We start from the raw sequence: 25,650 nt of genomic DNA, 5'->3' as shown, positions 1-25,650 counted from the left end.
GAATATGCAATTCTAATAGTTTTTTGTATGAAAAATAATTTTGGTGTCTCAGTAGAGAGAGAGAGAGAGAGATCAATCCCCTTTTTTCATTTGATAAATTTCTTAATTTTATTTATTTATTATAATATGTATTCTATTGCACGTATATATATATATTTATAATAAATTATTCATTTATTATATTCTACCTATATATTTACTAAAGCATTTGGTTTGATCGTAACATTACAGAATTTGTTTTTTTTTTCCATTTTCTTAATATTACGTAAAATAAATCATTTTCTCCTTCCCGTATTTCGACGTTACGTAGATTTGTTAGAATTCTTTCTATTACCACCGTTCGCGTTACATCTAACGTTGCCTTTCATTACAATATTAAATGATAATTATAGAAATATAATTGATAGCGAATGTTGTGCGATACAAATTTACTTAGATATGTATGTATGCATATATATATAAACTACATATGTACACAGATAATATTATAAAAATATAAGTAAAGGTATATTTGATTTTATTTCACAGTAAAAAACATGACACTTTTGTTAGATATTATGGTAGTAAAAAAAAAAATAACTGATCCTCGTCGGTATCTAGGTTCGAGCATTATGAAAGTATGAATTAGAATATATGAGAATCTAATATTAATTGCATCGTAATAGAAACTATTTTGAATATTAATATGATATGCGTAGGTTCATTATTATTTAGAAAATGATATTATCTCTTTATTAAGAGTTAGTGTTGTTAAAAATTTTGAATCGAATAATGTACTCCTATGAACAATGGCAGGTTCATGCACAATTCGTGACGACTTCGTAAAATAACGATATAAATTTATATCGAAAATTATAATCGTATTTGGACATTGTGTTTCCTATTTTCTCATTTGCATGAACGATTGAAATGAAAGAATGTAAATTGTGCATAATTTATTTATTTTAATGAAGACCCCAAGAAGGTGTAACCCTACGACCTCTTTGAAGAATAAAACCGCCATTGTTTGTGAGGTTTCCTTATACGATTCTAATGGTCCAAAACATTATAAATAAATGATCATTACGAAGTGCATTGTCTGTAAGTTTGGGACTTTTGTTCGATCTCCCCGAGATGCTTCGCCATTTCTATGGTTAGAGAGTCTATCTCAATCATGAGATTAGCGAGTATTTTCTCATTTTCTTTGTAATCGCGTTCCATACCATCTAAATCCTTGAATTTGGTCGACGTGTCAGCTGTTAATTCAGAAGCTCTTTGAAGTAATTTCTTCGCTCTTTGTATGTCACCTTTACTCTTATTGACACGATAGTTCAAAGACTCATCAGCCTTTTTATACTCCTCTTCTAATTGTTTTGTTTTACCATCGACGATATGCGCCTCTTGGGCAACTTTGCGTGTTTCAACTTCGATTTCTTGTTTCAAGATAAAGACATTTTTTGCCGATTGCGTTTGTAATTGTCGTAGTCTTGCATCCAAAGCTTTTACGGAATCGGTAGTATCGTTAGCTTTCGCTTGAGTTTCCTTAATGATCACAGCTATATAATCTAAATCTTGTTGCGCTTTGGCCACGTCACTTTGTGCTTTGTCTATCGCAGTATGGGCCAATTCTTGTGCCTCTTTCGCTTCTGTCAAAGACAATACGATCTCGTTCGTTTCGTTTTGTTTCTTTAATGCTGCCTCCTTAGCTTCGTTAGCACGTTCCACTAATCTATAAGCTAGTTCGCGATCGGCTTTTGTATCTTCAAGAATTTTGTCCGAATCCGTGAGAGAACCGACGATTGTTTTTATACGATTGGCTAATTGGGTAATCTCATCTGGTTTCAATTGTATATTCTTGATCAATATTTTGTTAGCTAAATCTCTCACCATCGTTGGCGTTGGTTGGTCCTCGTTCAACATACTCCAAATTCGCTTGTTAGTATCGGACAAACTTTTCGTTATCGCATCGGTACGATTTCTTGCTTCCAAAGCATTGTTAAACGCGTCTTGTGCATTCGATCTTGCTGCCATGGCGTCTTGTTTGACTTTGTTCAACTGTAAAAATGTTAGATTTTGTGAGAAATGATAAAAAAATTTTACAGGGAAATGGAAAGAAGCAGAATGGAAGATCAGCAGATTAACTTACATTACGTAATAGTTGTTCCGCTTCATCCCTTCGGCCTTTAATTTTGGCAGCCTGTTGTTTGGCCATATCCAAGGCTTGATTAGCGATTGTTATCGCACCAAAGTCACATGAAAGTCCTCCACAAAAGCCACATCCAGCACCGCCACAAACGTCGCTACAATCTGTGACATTTGCGCCGCACATTCGAGTATTCAATTCACGCATACCTCCGTTTAATGCATTTAATTTATTGCCTAATTTTTCTAAAGATTCATTATTCCTTTCTTGAGCTTCATTAACCGATGCACTATTTTTGGCTAAAAGATTTTCCGTATGTTTACGATATCTTTCCGCATCGGCCAGAACGTTGTTCGTATCGTTCGCCATTTTTTCGGCTTGTAAAGATTGCTCGGCCATTTGTTGAGTTACGTTAAGCGCACCTTGAACATTTTCCTCTTGCAATATCGTAGCGTTCTCTTTCAATTCCGTAGCACCTTGATGCAAACTGTTCGTTCTATTTTTCAATTTTTTTAACGCTACATCGCCAAGATTAACTCGTTGACTAACGTTTTCTAACAAATTATCGACTTCTTCTAATCGTTTAGCCGAGTCCGATACGTTCTTACTTAATTGCTCGGCTAAACTAGTCAATTCGTCTAAATCTTGACTCTTGATAGAAGTGTTACTGATCAAATCGCGTACTTGGTTTAATGAATTGACCATGTCGTCGAATTCCTGACTATAAACCCCAGTAGTACCGACTTTTTGTATTCTGGAAGCCTCATCGATGACAAGGTTTGTCTTGTTTTTCAATTCGTTCAATGTTAAATCCCAATTATCGAAACACTCACCGCATGGACTACATTGGGGTGCTTCGCCATGATAACCACGGTCACACTGATCACATTTTTCACCTCCTATTCCTTTGTGACAAACACAGACACCAGTTTCTCTATCACACTGTTGACTTGCCGAACCGATTTGATTACAGTCGCATTTGGTACATTCGATATTTGGATTTCCCCAGTAATTCGTTTGACATTCATTGCATCTTCGTCCACCGAAACCAGCTCTGCACTTGCAATTTCCATCGTAAGGATTACATCTGTTTTTAAAAACAAGAATTAACAATGATCGAATAAAAGGTTTGAATGATTACGTAAATATTATGTTAATTACTGTACATACTTGTCAGATACACTTCCGATAGCGTCACATTCACAAGGATCACAACCTTGGCCACTAGCGATCCTCCAATGATTTTCGTCGCAAGTATCGCAACGTAGACCAACTACATGAGGCAAACAAGGACACTGCCCAGTACGATGATTGCAAGATTCAGCGGATCTGTCGGTTCCAAGGAAATCGCATTTACATTCTTGACAATTTTGCTTAAGTGCATCACCATAGAATCCGGGTTTACAAATTTGACAGTTTGGTCCATCGGTATTGTAAAGACATTGTAGGCAACGTCCACTGTGTGGATCACAGTTACCAGGTACACTCAGATCGGTATTATTACTACAATTGCAAGGTTCGCAACTTCCACCTGATACTTCAGGATTGCCGAAATAATTCTCAGCACACTTTTCACAACGTGGACCGCTGTAACCCTCGTAACACTCACAAATTACATCCTGTGTTACAGAATCGAGGGAACAACTATCGGCATACGAATGATCAGAATCTAATGTTCCTATATGTATAAATAAAAACAAAAATTGAATTGTTTATTACTTCAAATAATTACGAAAGAATATATTTGTTCTTATTTCGTTCTTTGACAAAAGATTCTTACCTGGACAAGGACAAGCTCTGCATGGAATGTCAACCCCTATCCTTGGATCCCCATAAAATGTTTCGATACAACGATCGCAATTGTGGCCAGTAGTAGAGTCACGACAATTGATACAAGCTCCGGTTTTAGAGTCACAGTTATCCGCATGACCATGGCACTGACATCGTTGGCAATGTGGGAAATCCCAAAAACCTGGTTCGCATTGACCACACGTTCTACCATAAGTATTCGGTCGACATTTGCATCGTCCAGTTTCGACGTCACAAAAGTTGTCCAAAGCACCAACACCATCGCAGTCACAAGGTATGCATCCTCCTGGGCCAAATCCATAGGTTCCTGGAGCACAGCGATCGCATCGTCTACCGACTACATTAATTTTACAAGGACATGCGCCACCATAATTTTGACAAAGAAGACTATGCGATCCTGTAGGATTACACTCGCAAGCTGAAACAAAGTAAATACTATGTTACAGGTATATTCTCATTTTTCTAGTCTTTAGGTAGTATAGTCATTTGAGTAAAGCTCATTTCACTTACGATGTGCACCCTCGAAAACATAATAACCGATACTGTCCTGATACTTTTTACACATGTTAGGTAAATTATTCTGAATATAATTGAAATCGTTAAACGCTTGATTACACAATTCATATTCCTTATAACGTAATTCACCAATATCAGGTTTGTTGAAGAAAGGTATGGCATCTATTTTAGGCTTTACGACAATCTTGAAGAAAACATTGTTAAAGATAAAATTAGAGTACACAAATACACTCACTGACTTATGTATAAATACTTACGGAATCAATTAATATAGATGCTGTTGGTGTATCTACATGACTATTAAATTTACGGAATTGCAATATGACATTATACTGTTTGTCTTTTTCCAAGCAAACGGAAGGTTGAGCAGCAGCATTTCTTGTATGATATGGTAACTGTACCCATAATCGATCATATTCTGGTTTCGATTGGGCACAAGGACCATTAGGGTCCACAGGTCCATCTCTTTCAATAATTATTTGAACGTCTTCCCATGTACCTGGTAGTAGTGGTTCATAACGTACAATTATATCGTACCACATAGATCTACGGATATCATCGATGGTAAAGTTGAGCGTTGAGTCTTGCAAAGCTTTCATGAATCCTATACCCGTCCAAGTACTATTTCTTCCGTCGCGATAAGGTTCTCTTATCACAACTTGACAATTCTGAAGAAAAGATTGATTTAAAGTAAAATGAATGAATTAAGGGGGTATTCTAGTGTGAGCACCCGTTTTCGAGGTAATTTTTGGGAATGTAAGTAAAGAAAACATTTTAATGAATTTTACTTTGAAATTTTCAGGATCAATTTTTAAGATCCTAATCTATAAAAATATGCAAAAAGAAATTAGTTTTTTTGATCAGACACACTAGAATACTTCCTTAAATAAAATTAAATATTCGTATATATATTTAAATTACTTCAGTTGCTTTGGATAGTTCTCCTTCGTAAATTAAAAAGTCTAAAGAGCCAGTATAATAGCTTTGTTCCGGTTGATTACAAGTTCTACCAATGATGTGAGGTCTGCATCGACATTGGCCGGTAATAACGTCACAAGAATTTTCGTATGAACCACCAGGATCGCAATCGCAAGGCTTACATCCTTCGGGATCCTCAGAAAGTCCCCAATATCCTGGCAAACACTGATTGCAGTCGCGAGCAGTGACGTAACGTTTACAAGTACATTTTCCAGTTTTCATGTCACAACCCTGGTTGTCGATGGTACCAAGAATATTACAGGTACATGCTGTAAAGTAAACCAATATTTATTTATTAATATTGATCCAAATATTTCTTTGAAAATTGTTTATAACTGTTAAATATTTAAATGATAATTTTTAATATAGCGTACTTTGACATCCTTGAGGATTTTCTGGATTGAAATTCCAAAAACCATTCTTGCAACGATCACAACGACGACCCTCTACGTTCGCTTTGCAGTGACAACGACCAGACTCATCGCCGCTAAGAATATCGGTTCTGGAATCGCATATGCCGTCGTCCAAAGAACCACTCAGGTCACAATTACAAGCTGTACAATTATAAGAATTAAAAAAAGTAAAATTAGCTGATCATTTATTACACAATAAGATTGATTTTTAAGAGAACATTGAAATAACTTACGTTGACAAGCTTCGGGATGCGAAATATCTTTACTAACATCGTGATAATAAAATGGTTTGCATTGTTCGCAGTTTTGACCACTCGTATTATGCTGACAATCATCGCATACACCACCGGAAACTCTACCAGATTTTTCGTAGACCGTCTCGTCAAAGTGACAGGAAGTTGTATGATTGTTACAATTGCATGGTCTACACGCGTTAGTTTGTTTACCAACCGCAGGTTTCCAAGGTAAATCGTTATAGAAATCTTCACATTTCTCACAGTTTAATCCTGTGGTGTTGTGAGTACACTCGCATCTTCCATGTACCATGTTTTCTTCGTGTGTTACTCCAGCTAAAGGAAGACATCTTGATGCGTGTCCATAGCAAGAACAAGACCCTCGAATTACCATATCTTTGATAGCATAATAATATTTCTCCCCTATCTCGGGACGATCGTCCAACAAGTCGTCTCCCAAAGTGTGCAATTTCGTCATGTTGATTCTCAGGTTGGTGATTTTCAACAAATTTTGCACTTCTATCGAATACGGGTTTTCGATTTCCAAATTTCGTGGTAATACTCTGTAACGTAATAGTAATAGTAGTATCTTTATGGATCATGAAGACACATAGGAATGTTATATTAATAAGCAATTAACAAAAGTTCATTCACCTGAAAATGACTTCACCATCAGTTGACGGGGCAACCCCAGAATAACGCGTTTCGCATATTACTTCGGTCAAACTTCGTGGTTGATGCATAGGTACGCCTGGAAATGATTGTTCGCAATTATGAGCAAAGTATCTGTAAACTTTCCAAGTTTTTCCAAAATCAAACGACCGTTCTATTAGCATAGCCGCTGGACGGAATGTTTGGAAACGGATGATGATATGAGTGAAATGAAATTCAGCTTCGAAATCAACTCTTATGGTTACATATTCTTTTCCATTTTCGGCTTGCCACCAGTGACGTGAATTTGTTCTGTAAAGTGAGTATAGAAAGAAATTAATCATAGTTTGTCCATTTATAAATCAATTCTTGTGGTTTAGAGTATTTAATCTATTTGCAAAAATGTTGACATACCCGTCAACGATATTCTCAATATTGTGTTGTTGTTTCGGCAAAGATGCATCGCAAAAGAAGCATTTTTTTCGTTCCTTGAGATGCGAAACGATGCAGTATCTTTCTGGAAACTTGAGACCGCACGTGGAAGAAGCAAACAGACGATTTTTTCGGCCAATCAAAAGATTTCCTGTTGCAGGATAACATGAACTTTGTTCGCAGGGATGTAGCCTTTTAAGATGTGGACCTGTCGACGCAAAAATATTTTATCATACCTTTTTAAATGCAAATAATATTTAATCACGAATTTTGTTATTTCTGTTTCCATTGATAAATGTTGTTAGGCGAGTCAACATGTGGGTATCTCTTGAACATGATATTTGTTTTTAATAATGTTAAAGAAAGGAAAAACATTCGATTTTTATTAATAACAAGATGATCAGGGAAGATATTGCATCCCATAACCAGTTAGTTTATGCAGGATAGAACCAGAATATCGACACATTACGTCATCGAGCTACCTCTTCGTTGTGGGATGGTCATCCCTAGCCCATTATGACGTCTTGTTATTATTTCCATTGGCAAAACGCTTCCTCCTGGTACTATTCCTATAACATTCTCATTTTTACCTTTTTTTTTATTCCAATTTTATTTTCCATCAGACTCCTATCATAATTGATTAAGTTTCATTTATAAACTAGTATTTAAAATTATTTGTATATTGCAATAAATTATATATCATAGTTCCTTCACACATACACACACACATAAAGTATTTGTTAATTTTGAAGATTTGCCGAATAGTTTTAGACAAAATGAATAATTTGATTAAAGATAACTCACCTCTGTTTGGTTGTAATCTTAAATCTCTTGTTTGTTGGGCCTTTGCTGAACCTAAAAAGATAAAATTCTATCAGTTTCGATATAATAAGGAAATATTTCAATGATTCTTGGAATTCGAAGTTATCATTATGGAGCATTTTACTACCGGTAGTTGTTATCGCGAGTTGGACAACGGGATATTTATGATGAAGCAGCTTGTAAAACGAATCGTACTGTGTTACTTTGTGCTATAATAAATTATTCATTTTTTCTACATTTTATCATTTCATTTTTTAAAATATCATAGATAACGGTACATTTAAGTGCAGTTTATTTTTCACTTCGCTGATTAATACTTGAAATTATATAATTTCTATAAAAATAATTATTTCTTTTGTGTTTACCATAATAACAAAAAAAGATTCACAATTTCATTTTTAGTCGATTATTGATCCAATATGATAATCGATCGTATATCTAGGATACTTAAATTTGGGAACTTGTACATATTCTTAGAATTTTAAAGTAATGTCGGGGTCGTAAGGTCTTTTCGTTATCTAATCATTTCGGATAAAAAGTTCTCGTAATAAAAGACACGAATAAAAAGAGTGATTATTATTCGTGATCACTGAACTTTCGGTTAAGATTCTTTCTTTTCGAATTTTTGATATTAATCAAAAAACGTGTATTAGAATATCGTTGAGATTTGAATAGTATTTAGAAAAGAATTTAATCGATTAGAAATGATTGAATATAATTCCATACCTGATAAAAGAAATATCGCCAAAATAAAAATCGTAGGGAGGATTCGTCGATAAAAAAAATGTCCGGCCATCTTAGAGTATTTCCCGCTCGAGTCGAGCATCTGGTACGCACGATTCGTCAGAAAACTAACTCATGGACTCCATTTACCCTGTAAAGTAAAGCAAAAAAAAAGTGTTTCTTTTTTAAACGCGTTTATCGAATACGTGTACGCGGTTAAAAGAATCAAACGAATCATTCATTCATAAAAAGAGTTCAAGAGACACTCGATGATACTTAAACGATACACGATAATTTATTTCAATAACACTTTTTACAATCCTTTTATCAATATATTATAATCGACTGGAAACTAACGATTATAAATAGAAAGAGCCATTTTTTTTTTCAATCATCTTTTACCGAATGATCGTAAAACGTATGAGTAGGGTGTAACAAGAGAAAGAGAAAAGGATAGAAAAAAAAAGTTCAAATCAAAAAAAGATCACTTGTTCCTTATCACTTTGATGCATCTATTTCCTTCTCACCCCCTCTCTCTTTAGCACATCATCAAAAATAAAAAAAAAAAACAGATAAATCTCGTCAACAATTGATCTTTCGATCGATCGATTTAAAAAGTACACTCGCGGACGCCATCGCGCGTGCGCATAGGCACCTTTCAAAAGAAAAACACATCGATGCATCCCCCGTCATAAGTAACTATCGTAAATTCTTCCACTTTTCTTTTAGTCCCTACCGTGTATTATATTTCTTTTAGGACACCCTTTCTCTTTTTCTTTCTTTCTTTCGTATTTTCCTTCTCAAAACTATATTAGACTCCAACACGGATGAAAATTTTTCTCCTCGTCTTTCTTCTTATTCCGTTGATGAGGAGACACTGTTCAAAAACCTCCACCGAGATTTGATGCGTTGTTGTGCGCTTACACAGCCTACACGAGTATTATTACGTCCCTTTTCTTTTTCTATCCCTTTCTCTCTTTAGCTAACCCCCCCCACTCTAAAACTCCCACTATTTCTCTCTCTCTCTTTCTCTTTTTCTCTCCCACTTCAGTCTCACAACTTGCTGCTTCGTCAGCGATGTTTTTGGGACCCTGTTTTTCTCCTTAATTCCTTTTTCCAAAGCTCATTTTACTGATCCCATCGATTTACGTTTTTTTCTCAATTTATTCGATCCAACATCGACACTTTATTCACCATAATTCTTACTTTGAAATCTATGAAAGGTGAACATTTAATAGGAAAATACTCGACTAGAATACTCTCAACAAGGCCGACGCGTCGCGAGAGACGCGTCTCGAAACGAGAGAGCTGCTTCGTTCGTTTGGCTCAAGACACGACGACAGGACCGTACCCTCGAATAAAATTCTTCAGAACCCTGCACTATATTCTTACTTTCTTATCTTTTCAATTTAATTTACCTTAAAATTTTAATAATACCGAAAAATATTATCAAGCGAAATAGCAATATCATGTTAATCATTTTTACGTAATTTTATACTTTAATTGTTACATTAATTCTATGTGAAATGCATTAAGCAAACAAAATATTTGTTTTTATATTTACGAATATTAGAATAGTTTTCTTTTCTTATATATAATTTCTAAACTAAGATTTAGGTAATATAGGTTCCCATTTATTACCGTGAAATTGACTCTTCCTTTAAAAATGTATAATGGGGAGCGTCATGTGCCAGATGTTCAAAAATCATTTCGAAGTAGACCCTTGGTTTCTTTTTTAGTCAGAAATTTAAAAAATTCTTTAGAGAGAGAAAAAACAATTCTTTGAAATATTTCGAGAATAATTTTATCAAGCTCCACGTTTTATCAATAATATTATATATATATATATATAGAAACAATATGATCACATTACTTTAATGATTTAAATATTTTTTAAAACGATTAATGTATAAATAAATTACGCAAATTTGCGAATATTTTCAAATTGCAACCAGATATAAAAGATTTAATTATTACACGCTTCATTAATACATACAAAAATATAAACCAGAGTGGAACGTCATCCTCTTGCAAGTTAAGAAAAAATAAGAAGAAAAAAAGAAAATATTCGATCGTGATGAATTAGTTTGATGTTTATACTGCGTTAAATGATTGTAAAGGAAGGAAGAGAAGCGCGTGGGCAGTTGCTTTATCTCTAGGATGTATCCCAGTTATGATAGCCTGGTGCCAATGCCTTCTCTTCCTCTTCTCTCTTCTTTACTCTTATCAATCTTTCTTTCTTCGTTCAACGTTTACAAGCGTTCTCCTCTTTAGCGTATGCGTGCCTGCTGTATCTGTTTCTGACTCTTTAAATCTTTCTCTCTCTCACTGACTCACGTTATTTCTCTTTCTCTAGTTTTCTAATCTCATATATTTCTCTTTCTCTTTTTATTCTACACGATTTGTCTCATATTAGAAATAGTCAATGAATCTAAAATGAATCTAACTATGAATGAGAATTCATAAATCATTTCTAAATATAAATTATTTAAATAATAGTAACAAATGTAATATTTTTCACAAATTATTCAGAACGAACGATACAATTATCGTTTATCTAATTAAAAAATTTTATTAATTTTTAATTTAGAAATAGAATCATTAAAACTGAATTATTATTGGCTCCTCGATGAATTAATTGTATATCTTTTATGTAGGATGCAAAAAAAAATATTTAACATAAAAAGTATATTATATGTTTATTAATTTATTTTATTATATTTTTTTAACACTATATATAACTTCAATTGATTTTGGGAAAGGGATATCACAGAGTAGTAAATTTAAAATCAATAAGACAGCATTTTCATGCTTTATTTTTATACACACTCTTATTATACATAATTTTAAACACGAGGCCCTGCGTATCGATTTAAATGGGCGTTCTTTTCTTTCGTAAATGGACGAATATTTGACTGCGATAATTAGTTCGATTAATATCCCTACGCGAAGAACAAATCGAGTTTTTTTTAATTATTTTTTTTTTATTTACGTATGTGTATGTGTGTATGTATGTATATACATGCAGAGACGCATCAATCGGTATGAATTTACGCGAATGAAATATAACTTTTCTTCTTTCTGTTTCTTTTTTTATTTTTTCTATGCGATCGAAATAATTTTCGGAATTTTCGGAATTTTAAATTTCGAAAATTCTTATTTTAATTACTTTTTTTTAAATATAACGATTATTATTTTAATTCCTAATATGTACAGCGGGTGTCCTAAACGAATTTAAATGCTCTATCACAGTTTATAGACGAAAGGCATAAAAGAATAATTTTATATTAGTACCAAAATGATATTAGCTTACTGAGATGAGAAATTGTCAGGGCTCGTAAGTTGGGTGAAACATTTTTACAAAATTTACGAAATCCACGTTACTTATTAATCGAAACAAAAGTCAAACGTAAATAATTCTTTTCTATATTAAACTTGGAAATTTTAGATAATAGAAATTCAATAACTTTGTTCTGCTTCTTGTTTAAAACCAAAAAAAAGAACATAAATGAAAAAGAAATTAAATTAATTGAACAGTTGTTTATCACGTTGGTCAAAGTTTTTCGTGGACAATTTAATTTTCGCGATTGCAAACTCTTTGCACGAATAATTTAAAGGAATAATAGCGGCAGGTGCAATAATTTCTACTATAATCGAGATCGATAAATTTTTCTAGGCAAAACTTTTTCTCTCTTAATTTTTTTTTTTGTAAAGCGAAGGCTCCTTAATAATAATTAATTAAAGATTCGATTTCACTTAGCTCTCTTTACTCTCTCTCTTTTTTCATTTTTATTTTTTATTATTTTATCGCGATACCTTCGATCGTTCGTATTTGGCGCCCTTGGAGAAAAAAGGGCGCGAGATATGTCTATGTAATACGTTTTTATGTATCGTTTATGAATCTTATTCGACTCGACGCTATTTTTTCTTTTTCAATAACAAATGTGTATCTCTCCTTCTCTCCCCCCTCTCTCTACCTCTACCTCTTTCTTTCTTTAACATACATCCAAATATAAATTTTTCATCTTTCTCAATCTTTTTCGTATTACAATTAAACGCGCGTTTTTCATTCTAATATATTTCTATCTCTTTCTCTCTTAAATCGCAAATAGTCGACATTTCTTCGGATAAAAGAAAGAAAAAAAAATGTTTAAATATATTCAGCGAACATTATCCAATAAGTGACATTTAATACAGCAAAAAGAAAAGGAAAGAAGACTCGTGAGACCCGATCGATGTTCAAGGCCCTCATTCTTGCCTTTTGAGCCGGCGTTGGTCCAGGTGGTGGACCTGAAGTCGAATTCTGCGATCGGCCGGACAACAACATGGCGTTTTCCTGCGTGACAACGATCACAACTTGAACCGCCGCCAAGAAGACGTCTCTCCTGTGCCTCGGAGCTCTTTCGCAAAGAACATTGCGTTCCAATGTAAAAGAAACTTAAAAAACGTACAAACAATTTATGAAGAAAAATAAAAGCAAATATAATTTGCCATATATTTGGACTTTTACAAACACTGTTAATCACCATTTTATTGAAAAATAACGCATTCGTTTAATTGATACACAAAAGTAAAGTATGGTTTTAAAAAATAGGATTCTTTCCTTAAAAATATTGATACGAAAATTTGTGGAATGTGTATTAAGTTAATTAACAATCAACGTGTTAACCCTTTGCGGCCCTACTATTCACAACACTTACAAAAATTAATTATTCGACGTCTTTATCCAATTAGAACAATTTCTAATATTTGCTTGCGAATAAGAATCATCACAAAAGTAAGACTTATGTTAATGTAATTAATTATCTGTAATTATCTGTAAATTCTAAAAATTAAAAAAAAAATAAGTTAAGAATATAATACTAAAAATAATGATTATACCGCAAAGAGTTAATAAATAATCTCTCCGAGGCACAGAAGTCGTCGTCTTTGGATAAAACAATCTTCACCAAGGCGTTACCTTAGTCGCAATGTCGAAAATTTTATCGAGTTTAGCGGCCTCTGTGGTGCTAGAAGATGGCGGTGCCGGTGGTGGTGGTGGTTTCGCTGCCGGCGCATCGGAATCACCGAGAACGATGTTCACTAGGCAATATTCCATCAATGCCATGAACACAAATATCGTGCAGACCGACATAAAGGCATCGACGGCTTTCAAATAAGAGACCGGTGGTAAAGATGCTTGACTTTTCGCGTGTTGAGTCGATAATGTCAGCAGGGATGTCACTCCTAAGGTCACTCTGGCTGGTGCAGCTTCTGGTTTTATCCAAAATGAGACCCACTGTGAAATAAATTAATACGTTCTCTGTCTCTCCTCTCTCTCTCTCTCTCTTTATTTCATCCTACTTTTTGTAATTATGTTATCATTTTTAATTCTTAATACCTTATATGCGGATTATTTTGCCTCATTGTCAGATTTAGCAAAGTACACTTGACAAATAAAAATCATATAAAATTTGAAGTTGCTTTTTTTTCTTCAATATCAGAAAATGCACAGCGATGTCGTCCACATATAAAATATTAATATTTTGTTTTTTTACATGATCGTGGCTTACCGACATAATTACGATCAAACACGTGGGAACATATGTATGAAAAAGATAATAACCGAGTCGCCGTTTTAATACGAATACCACTTCCAAGCAGGTGAAGTTACCTGAAAACAAAAGGTACCTTTATTTATATCTTGTAATTATTCGTATGTAAAGATATATGCTTGTATGTCCTATGTATATAATGTATATTTATTATATATGCATAGATGTATATGTAAAATATATGATATAGGATTGGGTATGCTGGCAATATATCTAGAAAATCAATGATAATTGAGTTGCCATCTAAAGGATGGAGCTATCTTTCCAAATATAGTTTCAAAAAGGTCGAGGTTAGTTGGAGTGTCACTATTACTAGATCCTACTTTTCGAATTTATGAAATTCGTCATTTGTATTTGAATTGTTCCAAGAATAGTTAACCATTCGAATCTTCGATATATTAATATAATAATAATAATCAGATGATAAAATAAATTAGACCAACATAACTCTAGAGAAAAACAAATAGGTATAAATAAAAAATATATTTTCCAAATTTCTTGTAAAATTAGATCACCTCGTGTGATGATGATGATGAAAAAAGTCTAACTCGTGACACTTTTAGATTTTGTATCTTACAATTTAGTAACAAATGTCAACTCGTATTACTTTCATTCTCGCTAACTCACGTTTTGCGTTGGAAACAGTGGCATAATTCCGTTCCAATTTTTATGCATGAATTCTTATCAATTCTTCGTATAAAATGATTCCATTGAATAGAATCTAATTTATCCTCGATGTTTAATTGTGTGTACAAAAACGAATACGCACAACACGATACTTGGCTTTGAAAAATGCGAATCAAAAAGGCTTATTCAAATCACTTACCAGTGGAATAGACTTGCGTGCAGTCAGCCGTGTAGTTCTTCACAAGCTGTAATTGGGGCAATTCTATGTTCTCATCGACGACAAGTGGTACGTCGGGATCCCATTGGAAGATCATTTCATCCGTCGTGTGAGACACTGTTGACCGAGTTGTTTTGTCCTTGTCAAAACGTAAGTATTCACCCTATCGGCTAAATATGACGCGGACGATCTCTTTTTATCATTTTTTTTTTATGTATCGTTTTTCCGTGAGACTTGTTTTTTTATTCGAGCAGCGTAGATGTTTCTTTCGCGAACTATTCATGCAAAATTTCTCTCTCTCTCTCTCTCTCTCTCTTCTCTCTCCCTCTCTCTCTCTCTCTCTCATTTCTCTCTATGTGAATTTATTTGAACGAATATTAGATGAAATTTCGTAGATTAAACTGCTACATATATCGATTATTACTCACGGCTCTCCATTTGCAGTTTACACTCCTGCGTGTCGTGCGGATAAATCAAGAAGTTCATAGCGCAAGAGAGTTTTAATGTCAATCTGCAAGTATCGTAGCATGATCGTTGAACTTAACGAGTTTTATAGTTCTTATAAATGATCTAGTTAAAACTATGTGTCAAAAATATTAAAACTTTTGGCATACGTACTTCACCATATATAGGATCGTTTTATCTTTGTACAGCCAGAGATAATGATTTGGTATCGTCATCGTCTGAAAGGTTACCGATTTGGCATTCTTGAAAAAGGAATCGGGTCGCCACATGTTCTTCAACCAATCGACCTCTAATAATCTTCAATTTCGTTTAAAAGGGAAATAATGTTCACGATTATCTACTCCCTTATATAAATTTCTGAACAATTATTTTCTAATTGATCGTATACCTATATTCCGAAGTCATATTTTCTGGTAGTCTCAGTCTGTTGTCCTTCCACGTTTGAGCAAAAAATATATCGGCAGCGTAAGTCTGTAAATTGTTTTATATCTTTCTCTCGTACTCTCTAGGTATTAGCGTATTTTCAATGGACATTGCCGCAATTATGTTTAAAAGAAGACACTAATTTTTCTGACAAATAATAGAGAACGCAGATAAAGATTTGACTTACCATAGAATTTTCATCGATCGAATCGAGACCCATTACGGTGACGTGAAAATAGACAACAGTTGCTTGTCCATCTTTTTTCGGGGGTCTCATTTTATCGTAAAGTTTTGGATCCTCCGGAAGAAGATCGAAGAATTCTAAGCTTCTCCTGAAATTAATATCGTTTCCTTTGTTTCGACACGATTTTCTTACAAGTAATATTAGTCCTTTGAGAAATAATAAAACGTTACAATTTTCAATGGATTTGGTAGAAGGAAAAAAAGAGAAAAAACAGATGCGTGATAACGATCGAATTTTCCAAAGTTATATCTCAAAAGAAAATAGAAGAAAAACAACAAACAACACTGCTGAAACTTTCGTCTTGGAGATGAGCATTGGAACGCGAAGTGGTTGGTCGTTAAAGTCTCCCGTAAGCACTCCATCTTGACAATATTTAGCACACCACACAGCTGATCGATCGAACTGATTCTATATCGCGAAAGCAATACTAAACAAATTAGTCGTTTGCAACAAAATAAAACCTTTTTTAAATATTTATCCCGTTAGTCACTGTAAACTATAGAAGAAAATTCTAATCGATCTTTCCGATCGATAGAATCGTAGATGATACACCACAGTTTCATGTGCTATTATATTTATTTATTCGATCGGTAATGCATCCCGTGTTAAAGTTTCATGATCGATGATGAAAAAGTCCCAAAAACGGCGATCTTACTGTGCATCTGCGGTGCGATCCAGTAGCAAAATAATAAGAAGAAGAATTGTTGAGAAGATCGCGGATGTCATGCCTTTTCCCTGTGCTTCTTCTGTCGACATTATTTTTCAGTATCCTTCAATGCATCCTTTCTAACGATTTTTCAAAACGCTCTTTTTTGCGTGTGTAGGATTCGTCAAAAAGGATGGAATGGATATTTGGAATGAAGACAAAAAAAAGTAAAAGTAAAAGTAAAGAAAGAAAGAAAGAAAAAGTTCGGAAAATAGGAAGAAGAAAAGATGACCAAGAAGATAAAAACAAAGATTAGAGACAAAGAACAATGAGAAGGAGAGAGAGAGAGAGAGAAGAGATGTGAATTTGCGCCAGTCCGGAACTAGGTCCGGTTAGTGGCAGCAACCACTTTTCGATGGCTATTCTCTGATTCGCGAGAACGTGCAACCGACGACTGACTTCTTCGAACGACTTTGCGGAGCCTGCAAAATCTTCCATTTTCGTGATCTAGCGAGATGTGGAGGTGGTAGGAAGAAAGCTTTAGTGTTGGTGTTGGTAGTGGAGATAGTGGTGGTTGTGGTGGTGGTGTTGGACCAGTTGCACCCCTCTGCATCGTTTCTCACTCCTTCTTCTACGTTGCAAAGTGAGGACCAGTTGAGAAAAGGTGGGGGTAACTCTCGCTCGTGACGTACACGGAAACACGTTTGGAAAGGGTCGAGGAGAGTACCACGGAGGATTGCGAGACGAAAGAAGTGGTGGTAATCCCTCAGAGTACCTGTGCCCATGGCCCATGACAACCTCAACAATCTCAACAACAACCACGACGACGACGACGACGACGACGACGACGACGACAACGATGATGACGACGTCGATGACACGATTCTGTCCCAATGCAGTAGTATCCTTGCTTTATGTCGCAATCGTGTACACCCTCCTCAACAAATCGTCCTGATATAATCGTTACAATCATTTTCCCCTTTCTCTTTACCCCCTTTTCCTTCCATCTTTTATTTTATTTTCTTTCTTCCGATCTCTTTCATAAGGAGATGAAATCCTATTTTCAACATTTTATCCTTTGATTATTGACTATTTCATTTTCGGCATATCCAAGTCTCTAATTTCATTAGAGAATTTTTTTTTATTATACTTATATCTTATTAAGAGAACCTTCTTCAATTTTATATTTATATTAAGTAGGCAATTATTATTATTATTATTTTATTTTCATACAGGTATTAATTTAAGACGCAATATTTCTTTTACCAAATTACTTTCAAGTTTTTATACTAATTAATAATTTTCTATTTATTTCCACAAATATTAAGTTATCAGGATAAGTAATATAAATATGAACGAAATATAAAAATACATAATTAGAAAATTTACCGAACCAATTGTCTCTTAATCATAGTAATTACTATTCGTTTAATGAGACACATAAAGCTGAAAATAATAATATCTTCGATATCTATATTTTATTTTACGTAGAAAAGGAAGTATGCATTTGATGCCAGTCTAATATACTACAACATTACAAATTAACGATCGTCAAATTAATGAGGACAGATCTACCTAATTGCATCACCTTTGGCATTAAATCCTATGATAAGTATTTCACATACATACATATATTTGTATAAATCAGTTTCCTTGAATTGTGCATGTATATGCTATCTAAATAAAACCATTTCTTGACCTTTCTTAAAATTAACGAAGATTAATCTAATGATCGATTGAAATCGATTGAAATTTAACAAAATTCAAAATATCACAACTTATAAGAATAATTAAACATATACGGTATTTATTAAACATAAAAAAGTATCGTAAATCTTATAAGTTAATATGATTACTTTGAAAAATATCCAACGCAATATTGCTTACGTTTATAACAAATTAAACTACGGAATAAAAATACTTAGTTTCACGGAATAAAAAATTGTTCGCAGTGCGCCAATAGTTCATTTTCCCGTGGCGAGGTGAACATATCGTGTTCCTCAAGGGTGATATGTTTAAAATCGTTCAGCGGTTAAACAGCATCGATTAGAGAGTAGTCAGTGAATACGAAGAGATTCGGAGGAAAACGTGCTAGAAGCAGGAGTATGGAAGGGACGTAGAAGAAGAGAAGTATAGAAAAGAGGGAGGATGAGGAGAATAAGGAGGTGGTTGGAAAAGGAAAGGTAGTAGTCTATCAGAAAGAGATAGAAGGGAAAAGCATAGTCGATGAGGAAGAGGGAGAGGAAGAAGACGGTCTTCCTCTTTCTCCTCTTATCCAACCCTTTTTTCGCAAACCCTTCTTCAGGGAGGCGCTAACTACCGCGCTATTTGAAGACAACGTCGTCTCTCTCTTTCTCTCTTACTCCTAAACTCTCTTTTTCTCTTTTTCTCAGCGTTCGATATATCGACCCTCGAAAATTGTGCCGCGAACAGGAAAAGCTATGCGCCGTTCGTATCGTGGAGTGGCCACCGTTCGAGAAGCTATGTTTATATGCATATACACAATATATACAAAAAATGTATATATATATATACACATGTTCAGGACTATAGTTGCAAATGTCTCTTTTCTTTTGTATACTTGTACGTACGTACGTATTTACGTATGGAAAACATTTTGAACATTTCTTCCAATGTTGAAATATTTCAATTAAAACGAACGAATAATAGTATATACACTTTTTTCTCTTATTACATTTATTTTCTTATTATTAATTAAAGTGTATATTAATCCTTTCGTTTTCAATGACCACATATAAGGGTTATATATCATGTAATCATACCTACGTAAGAGAGAATTTTTATGGAATGATACGCGCGCTAAAGCATCCCCTTACAAAAAGGATTAAATTAATAATTACGACGCGTTAGAAAAATATTAAGATAGGAAAGAGAGAAAAAAGTAATTCTTCCGTTAAATTCTCTTTCGTAAGAAAATGACAATTTGATACTCGAATGTTTTGAGAGTGAGATACGTGTATCTTTAATCATAAAGACCGTCTGAAGGATTTTTATTTTATTTTATTCGTTTAATGCATCTTTCGGCGAAAACAAGAGAGGGAGAGAGAGAGAGAGATCTTTCCGTTTCTAGGCAAGTAGGTACTTTATTAGTAGCACGTACTTTATTATTTCTGGAAGCGTAGCGAACGTCATCATCGTAACATCGATTTCGTGGTAACGAACCATCGAGAGCACCTTCTTCTTCTGCTGCTTCTTCTTTTGAGCTCGACAATCAGGTCATTGGGCCTGCAAAACCACTGGGGGAATTCGCGAGAATGCCGGAAGCGTACTCAAGTTGCTCCTTCAAGAATCTGTTTCTCCTCACATTCCGTTACTGCCAACAAGCGATGGTTAACTACGTCATCGTTAGAAAGAAACGGGGAGAAAAGAAATAACAGGAAAATATAAATAAAATAAAAAGATTACACACTTTACACGCGTGTTTCCACATTCTACGGATATTCATTATTCCACATGTATTTTAATTTTTTTTTTTCATATTATCAGACCTTGTGTTCATTTTCCTTGACAAAATTTGGCAATTCTTTCGCAACCGTTGTCAAATTTTATTTCAATTTTGTTCATCTTAAGCCTTCGACTCGATCTTTGCGTGTCAAGACGTTCTAAACCCTGCCAAATTTCTTATGCTATATATGTATATAATATAATATATAGTATATTATATATATAATATATATCAATTTCAAACGAACTCTTCTAGAAAAACTATGCAAATATATAATAATAATAATACACAGTTATACGAACAATATTCGATATATAATCCTATCGTCGAGTTAAACGAATCGATACGATTGATAACAAAATAAAAAATTCGAAAAATATGAATTTTTTTCGTGAAACTTTGTCGAAATCGTAGAGCGAATTGTTCGGACATTGTGCTGCATCAAACCCCCTCGATTCAATAAAGATTATCTTCGTTAGATTATCGCGTTATCGAATCGAAATATCCTGTCTTCGTTTCTATCTCTCCTGGCCCCTCTTTTCCCTCGTTAGGCCTGACAAATTCTAGGAAGAACAAGATAGGAAAATTGAAAAAAATCAAACTTACCTCGACTAACCACCAGCAGCCAGAGTATGCAGGATCTCTCTTCTCTCTCTCTTTCTCTTTTCAAGCAATCACTTACAAGCCTAGGTGGCATTTACGTCAAATACTTGATGACGTCACTCTAAAAAGGCAGAAGCCAGGAAAGCGAGCAGATAGAATCGCATCGGCAAGGATCTTTGAACTAAATAATCAATAGGAATATCTCTGAATGGCATGATGACGATTCGACGTACGATAATTTATCTTACAACGATTTTTCTTCAACACATTTGTCAAATCCGAGCTTGAGGTAACCGATCTGTAAATCTTCGGGTCTTCGAGCAATGCTTGATTGGGTTAGATGATTGATTGTTTTTTAGACAAATAGAAATGTTCAAGAGAATTTGAACCTATTTTCTTGGGATTCGCATTGGGTTCATTTACAAGAATTTACGAAAGACAACGCGTATGCTGTTTCATTCTCTATCTCTTTCTTTTTTATTTTTTAAAAAAGAATCTTAAGGTAGTAGTCTGGTAACTTGAGTTCAAAAAATCGACAATTTTTTTTTTGCTTAATTTGAAAGTGCAATGTCTTGAGAATATACTGTGAAAATTTCAGACAGAAATTCGAAATATTTCGGAAGTTATAACGAGTTTCCTAGAGCGCCTCGACGATTGACGTAAGTATAAGTTTACTTAGGAAAATTTGTTGTTGAACTTTAAACGCGTTTTTCTCAAAACATTGTTTTTCTGGTCGGCCCGGGTCCTAACTTTTTTTCTACTGAACCGATTGCTTTCAAATTTTAACAGGCTGTTCTACACACGTATAGTTCTCGTCAGTACTAAAGAGAATTTTTTCCACCCCTAACTTTTTATTTTACAACCCTTTCTTTGCTAAAATAAAAGGACTTTTTTTTTCAAAGTCCGCCATTTTGTGATTTACGCTTGAAATTTAACTTCGGTAGATCCGACCAGAATGAGATGTATATTCTATATTCTATAGATTAAGAATAATCAAGAATATTTGATTTCAGATGACATCAAGAGCCAAAATCACCCGGGCCACCCATGTGCATTTTTTTTGAGGTTCCAACTTCGAGTGACAATAATAATAGTTATAAACTATTAAATTTTTTCAAATAAATTTTTTTTTATATTTTCAATATGTAAATAAAAACACTCTAAATATTCAAGATAATTCATTTTCATTTTCCTATAAAAAACCACCCTCCAAAAAAGTCATGAAAATAGGCATAAGTTACCAGACTACTACCTTAAAAATCTTCTTCCTTTTTAGAAGAAAATAAAAAGAAAAAGGAAAAAGTGAGACGGCAGGATTCGACCTTTCGTTGCACAGCTTCCTTCAAAGGATGATCGATTTCCTGTTTTGTGTCATCGGCCAAATTGGATTGGCAAAATCGCCGACTGACAGAATCCAGCGAACGCGATAGAGAGAAAGAGAGAGAGTAGTTGTGTGCATACACAGTGACACGTGCCGTCGTACTTTTTTTTTGCTGACGTTGGCCTGCTCCTCCGGTACTTGTGGTGGCTGAGGGATGTAGAGAGATGGGGAGTACCAGATGAAAGAGAGGGTAAGTGGAGAAAAGAGGGAGATGGAAAGAAGTGAGGTGTTGGTACCCCTAGGAAGAACCGCACACCACTATTCGAGTTAGATGAGGAGGAGAGTTCTTCGAGGTGGATCGAGACGATGCACGATAAGCACGCTCGTCCCTCTTTCCTCTGACCTCATGGCCGTCATCATCGTCGTCGGTACTCTTCTTTTACTTTTACTCCCCCTCTTCTTTTCTTTTTCTCTCTTTCAAACTCCCTAGCTCGAATCAATTCATATTATATTGTATCTTTCTTTTCATTACCATCGTCGCATCTATTATTTTTCATCGATTGCCATACAAATACCAAAGTTAAAAAACTCGTATTTATAGCAATGGCGCTTGTATTATTCAAAGATTCAGATCTCTTGATAATATATTATTGAATTTGTAAATTAGGGAATTAAATAGGTCGATTGTAAGCATTTTTATATATTCAAAAGGTGTTCTTAATATGTATTATTAAATATGTAGCACTGAAATGTATTGCAAAATATATCGTTTGAAATGTAATTTTGTTCTAAATAATATTATATCGAATAAAATAATTATACTTACCGTGCGAAAGATCAATAATCCTTTTTTGTAATTTCATTAAATTCTTTTCCGAACGGTCGATGAAATCACGACGTCGTCGTACGTTGTGGAAATGTGAAATGTTGTGAATACATTAAATTCGTTGATTGATAGGGTATATGACATTTATTTAATTGTTTCATCATTATTGTTTACGCTATTGAATGCTATACTTCGTATAGATACCTACAATTATGTTCGATAATTAATATGCGAATCTTGTAAAGAATTAATGAGATTTACTCGCGAAATTTACAGCCCATTTTTTTTTTCGGAGTTTACAATAATAATCATCATAAGTGTTTATTTATTCATTTATTTATTTATTTATTTATTAATTAATTAATTAATTACTTACTTACAGAGAGAATTCGCGAGTATTCGCGCATAACCGACTTTCTAACGAGATCGACATTATTTTAAATCATTATTGGTGATCAATCGCGACCTTATCTATATCGAAATAATTGTGTTTCGATCCGTGAAATTCGGCGTACGATTTCGATCCGACATATTTTTCCCAGACGTGTACGCAACGTCAACGGAAGCGGGAAACTCGATTTTTCTTGTTTATCGATCACAATTTGCGCTAAACTTTACCGAGGACTCATCATTATATCAATATATATATATATATATTGATATACGTTCTTTACATGCTCATACGGAAGAGCAGAATCGTTTTGATCTATAAACGCGTATATATATCATCTCATCGTGTATTATTTAGGAAAAGTACGTAGAAAAAAAAAATCGAATTTATATACTGTATGAAGATATTTCAAAGAAAATTCAACGATTCTTTGATCAATTATTCTAACATATTATTTATGCGCAGATTTGATTAATCGGCAATATTCGATTTTTTTAATTCAATGTACTTTTTCTCCCATACACGTTTTCGTTTATTAATGAAATATTTCATTCGCTCTCTGTATATATTGCCGAATGTACTTACGCTGAATAAAGAAATAATACTAATAATTAATTAATTAATTAATTAATTAATCAATAATAATAATAATAATAATAATAATAATAATATATAATAATTATAATTATTTAAAAAAATAAAAACAAAATAAAATAAACAGGTATTGCACGCTCTTCGATGGCACGAATTTATTTAAGAAATTGTCCATCTTCGTATGTTTTTCTTTTTTTTTCTTGAACTGTTTGTCGTCAAGATTCATTAGATTCGTCGATATCTACAGATCGGATTTTCGAGAATGTAATAATCTAATCGACATTTTCTCTCTTTCTTTGACACACATTCTTTCTCGCACACATAAACGTTTGTTCATCGAAGATCTCGTTGATTTTTATTTGTTGTGTATTTTTCTCTGTGATCGTACAAATATCTTCCATTTAAAATACGTATGAATCAATGGAGAGACCCGTTTGAATCTATTTACGAAGAACTAGAAGATAATTAAAAACGATATATCGAATGCGTCTACCATTACCTGTACATAATAAAAAAATATTTAAAAAAAACAGCAATGAAACTACGAGAGGGAGGACAATAATATATTTACTTTAATTTTTTCCTTTCACGTAATCTTTGCGCGTCGTAATCTTGGCTCCAAGTGCATACGACAAACTACGCGCGTTTATAGTTTGTTCACATTTTTTGTATTAATCTTTAGAAAAAATATTTGACAGCAGGTACTTACATACATATACGTTTCACTAAACTTCGAAGAACGCAATTACGTATAATTAAAATATTCCGATGGGAACGCAAGTGATGACGCTTTTTCTTCATCATAAATATTCGAATAAATATTTAGAGATTACGAATACTGTTATTTTTTAAATTTACATCTTACATTCCTATGCGTGTATTTGTGTGTGTATTTTTTTTTCTTTTTCATATATACATATGCGGGGTGTCTAAAAAGAAACGCTTGAAAATATTTTGTTACGAGAAACGAAACAAAAATTATAAGACGTTTCGTTGTAGACATCCTATATATTTGTCATACATCTATATATATATACACATGCACACGCGGACGGATGCGTTAATGCATATGCATATATATATAAATATACATGTATACACAAGTTGTTTACACGAGTGTAAAATTATGCCTACCCTGAATCTCTACGTAGATCTCTAAGATCTTCTCGATAAATCATAAAAAAGTACAAAGTTTATTTTTAAAAGGACGAGTCTCCTCGCATAAATTTTTTTCATTTTTTTATTTTTTTTTTAAATTATTTTTCTTCTTTTTCTTGCTTCAAATTATTGTTGTTATTGTGCGCATCTAACGCGTTCTTGGATCGGGCGAGTCGATACGAGAAGGAGAAGGATTTCGAAAAAAGGCTTTGAAATGTTATCTATATATACGAGTATATATATATATATATATATATATATATATATATATATATGTGTGTGTGCTGACGTTTACATATATATTTCACGTCTTATCTTTCTCATTCTTGAAAAGACAATCTCGCGTAGGAAGATGGAACACGTTATTGTACGTCGA

The 25,650-nt window shown here is 33.8% G+C and overlaps 2 protein-coding genes and 1 long non-coding RNA gene across 5 annotated transcripts; 1 reads left to right on the top strand and 2 right to left on the bottom strand.

Moving 5' to 3' along the window:
- Positions 1-169: 169 nt before the first annotated feature.
- LOC122520116 (laminin subunit beta-1) lies at positions 170-10,025 on the bottom strand. 2 transcript variants are annotated; one of them, XM_043640101.1, is made up of 15 exons: positions 9,436-10,025; positions 8,703-8,850; positions 7,959-8,009; positions 7,637-7,723; positions 7,137-7,362; positions 6,726-7,034; positions 6,072-6,634; positions 5,800-5,979; positions 5,369-5,694; positions 4,705-5,115; positions 4,442-4,631; positions 3,903-4,349; positions 3,293-3,800; positions 2,126-3,209; positions 170-2,034 (listed from the first exon to the last, which is right to left on the bottom strand). In XM_043640101.1, the coding sequence occupies exons 2-15, from the start codon at positions 8,800-8,802 to the stop codon at positions 1,063-1,065; spliced, it is 5,454 nt and encodes a 1,817-aa protein (XP_043496036.1). In that variant the 5' UTR covers positions 8,803-8,850; positions 9,436-10,025; the 3' UTR covers positions 170-1,062. The 2 variants fall into 2 exon arrangements, with proteins under 2 accessions (XP_043496036.1, XP_043496037.1); XM_043640102.1 differs by lacking the exon at positions 7,637-7,723.
- A 2,668-nt stretch (positions 10,026-12,693) lies between these two features.
- On the bottom strand, positions 12,694-17,205 carry LOC122519632 (glycine receptor subunit alpha-3). Of its 2 annotated transcripts, none has more exons than XM_043639219.1 (9): positions 16,925-17,205; positions 16,213-16,357; positions 15,991-16,073; positions 15,756-15,899; positions 15,566-15,648; positions 15,120-15,254; positions 14,252-14,352; positions 13,660-13,977; positions 12,694-13,035 (listed from the first exon to the last, which is right to left on the bottom strand). In XM_043639219.1, the coding sequence occupies exons 1-9, from the start codon at positions 17,023-17,025 to the stop codon at positions 12,850-12,852; spliced, it is 1,296 nt and encodes a 431-aa protein (XP_043495154.1). In that variant the 5' UTR covers positions 17,026-17,205; the 3' UTR covers positions 12,694-12,849. The 2 variants fall into 2 exon arrangements, with proteins under 2 accessions (XP_043495154.1, XP_043495155.1); XM_043639220.1 differs by having other exon boundaries at positions 12,694-13,002.
- A 4,401-nt stretch (positions 17,206-21,606) lies between these two features.
- On the top strand, positions 21,607-22,244 carry LOC122519332. Its single transcript, XR_006304284.1, has 2 exons — positions 21,607-21,643; positions 21,998-22,244. It is a non-coding gene; the product is annotated as an uncharacterized LOC122519332 (long non-coding RNA).
- Positions 22,245-25,650: the final 3,406 nt, after the last annotated feature.

The sequence above is a fragment of the Polistes fuscatus genome, unplaced genomic scaffold, assembly GCF_010416935.1.
Source record: "Polistes fuscatus isolate 324 unplaced genomic scaffold, CU_Pfus_HIC Scaffold3, whole genome shotgun sequence".
In the NCBI taxonomy this organism is placed as follows: domain Eukaryota; kingdom Metazoa; phylum Arthropoda; class Insecta; order Hymenoptera; family Vespidae; genus Polistes; species Polistes fuscatus.
Note: the sequence above shows the minus strand (reverse complement) of the source record. Positions and strands in the feature narration are given on the sequence as shown.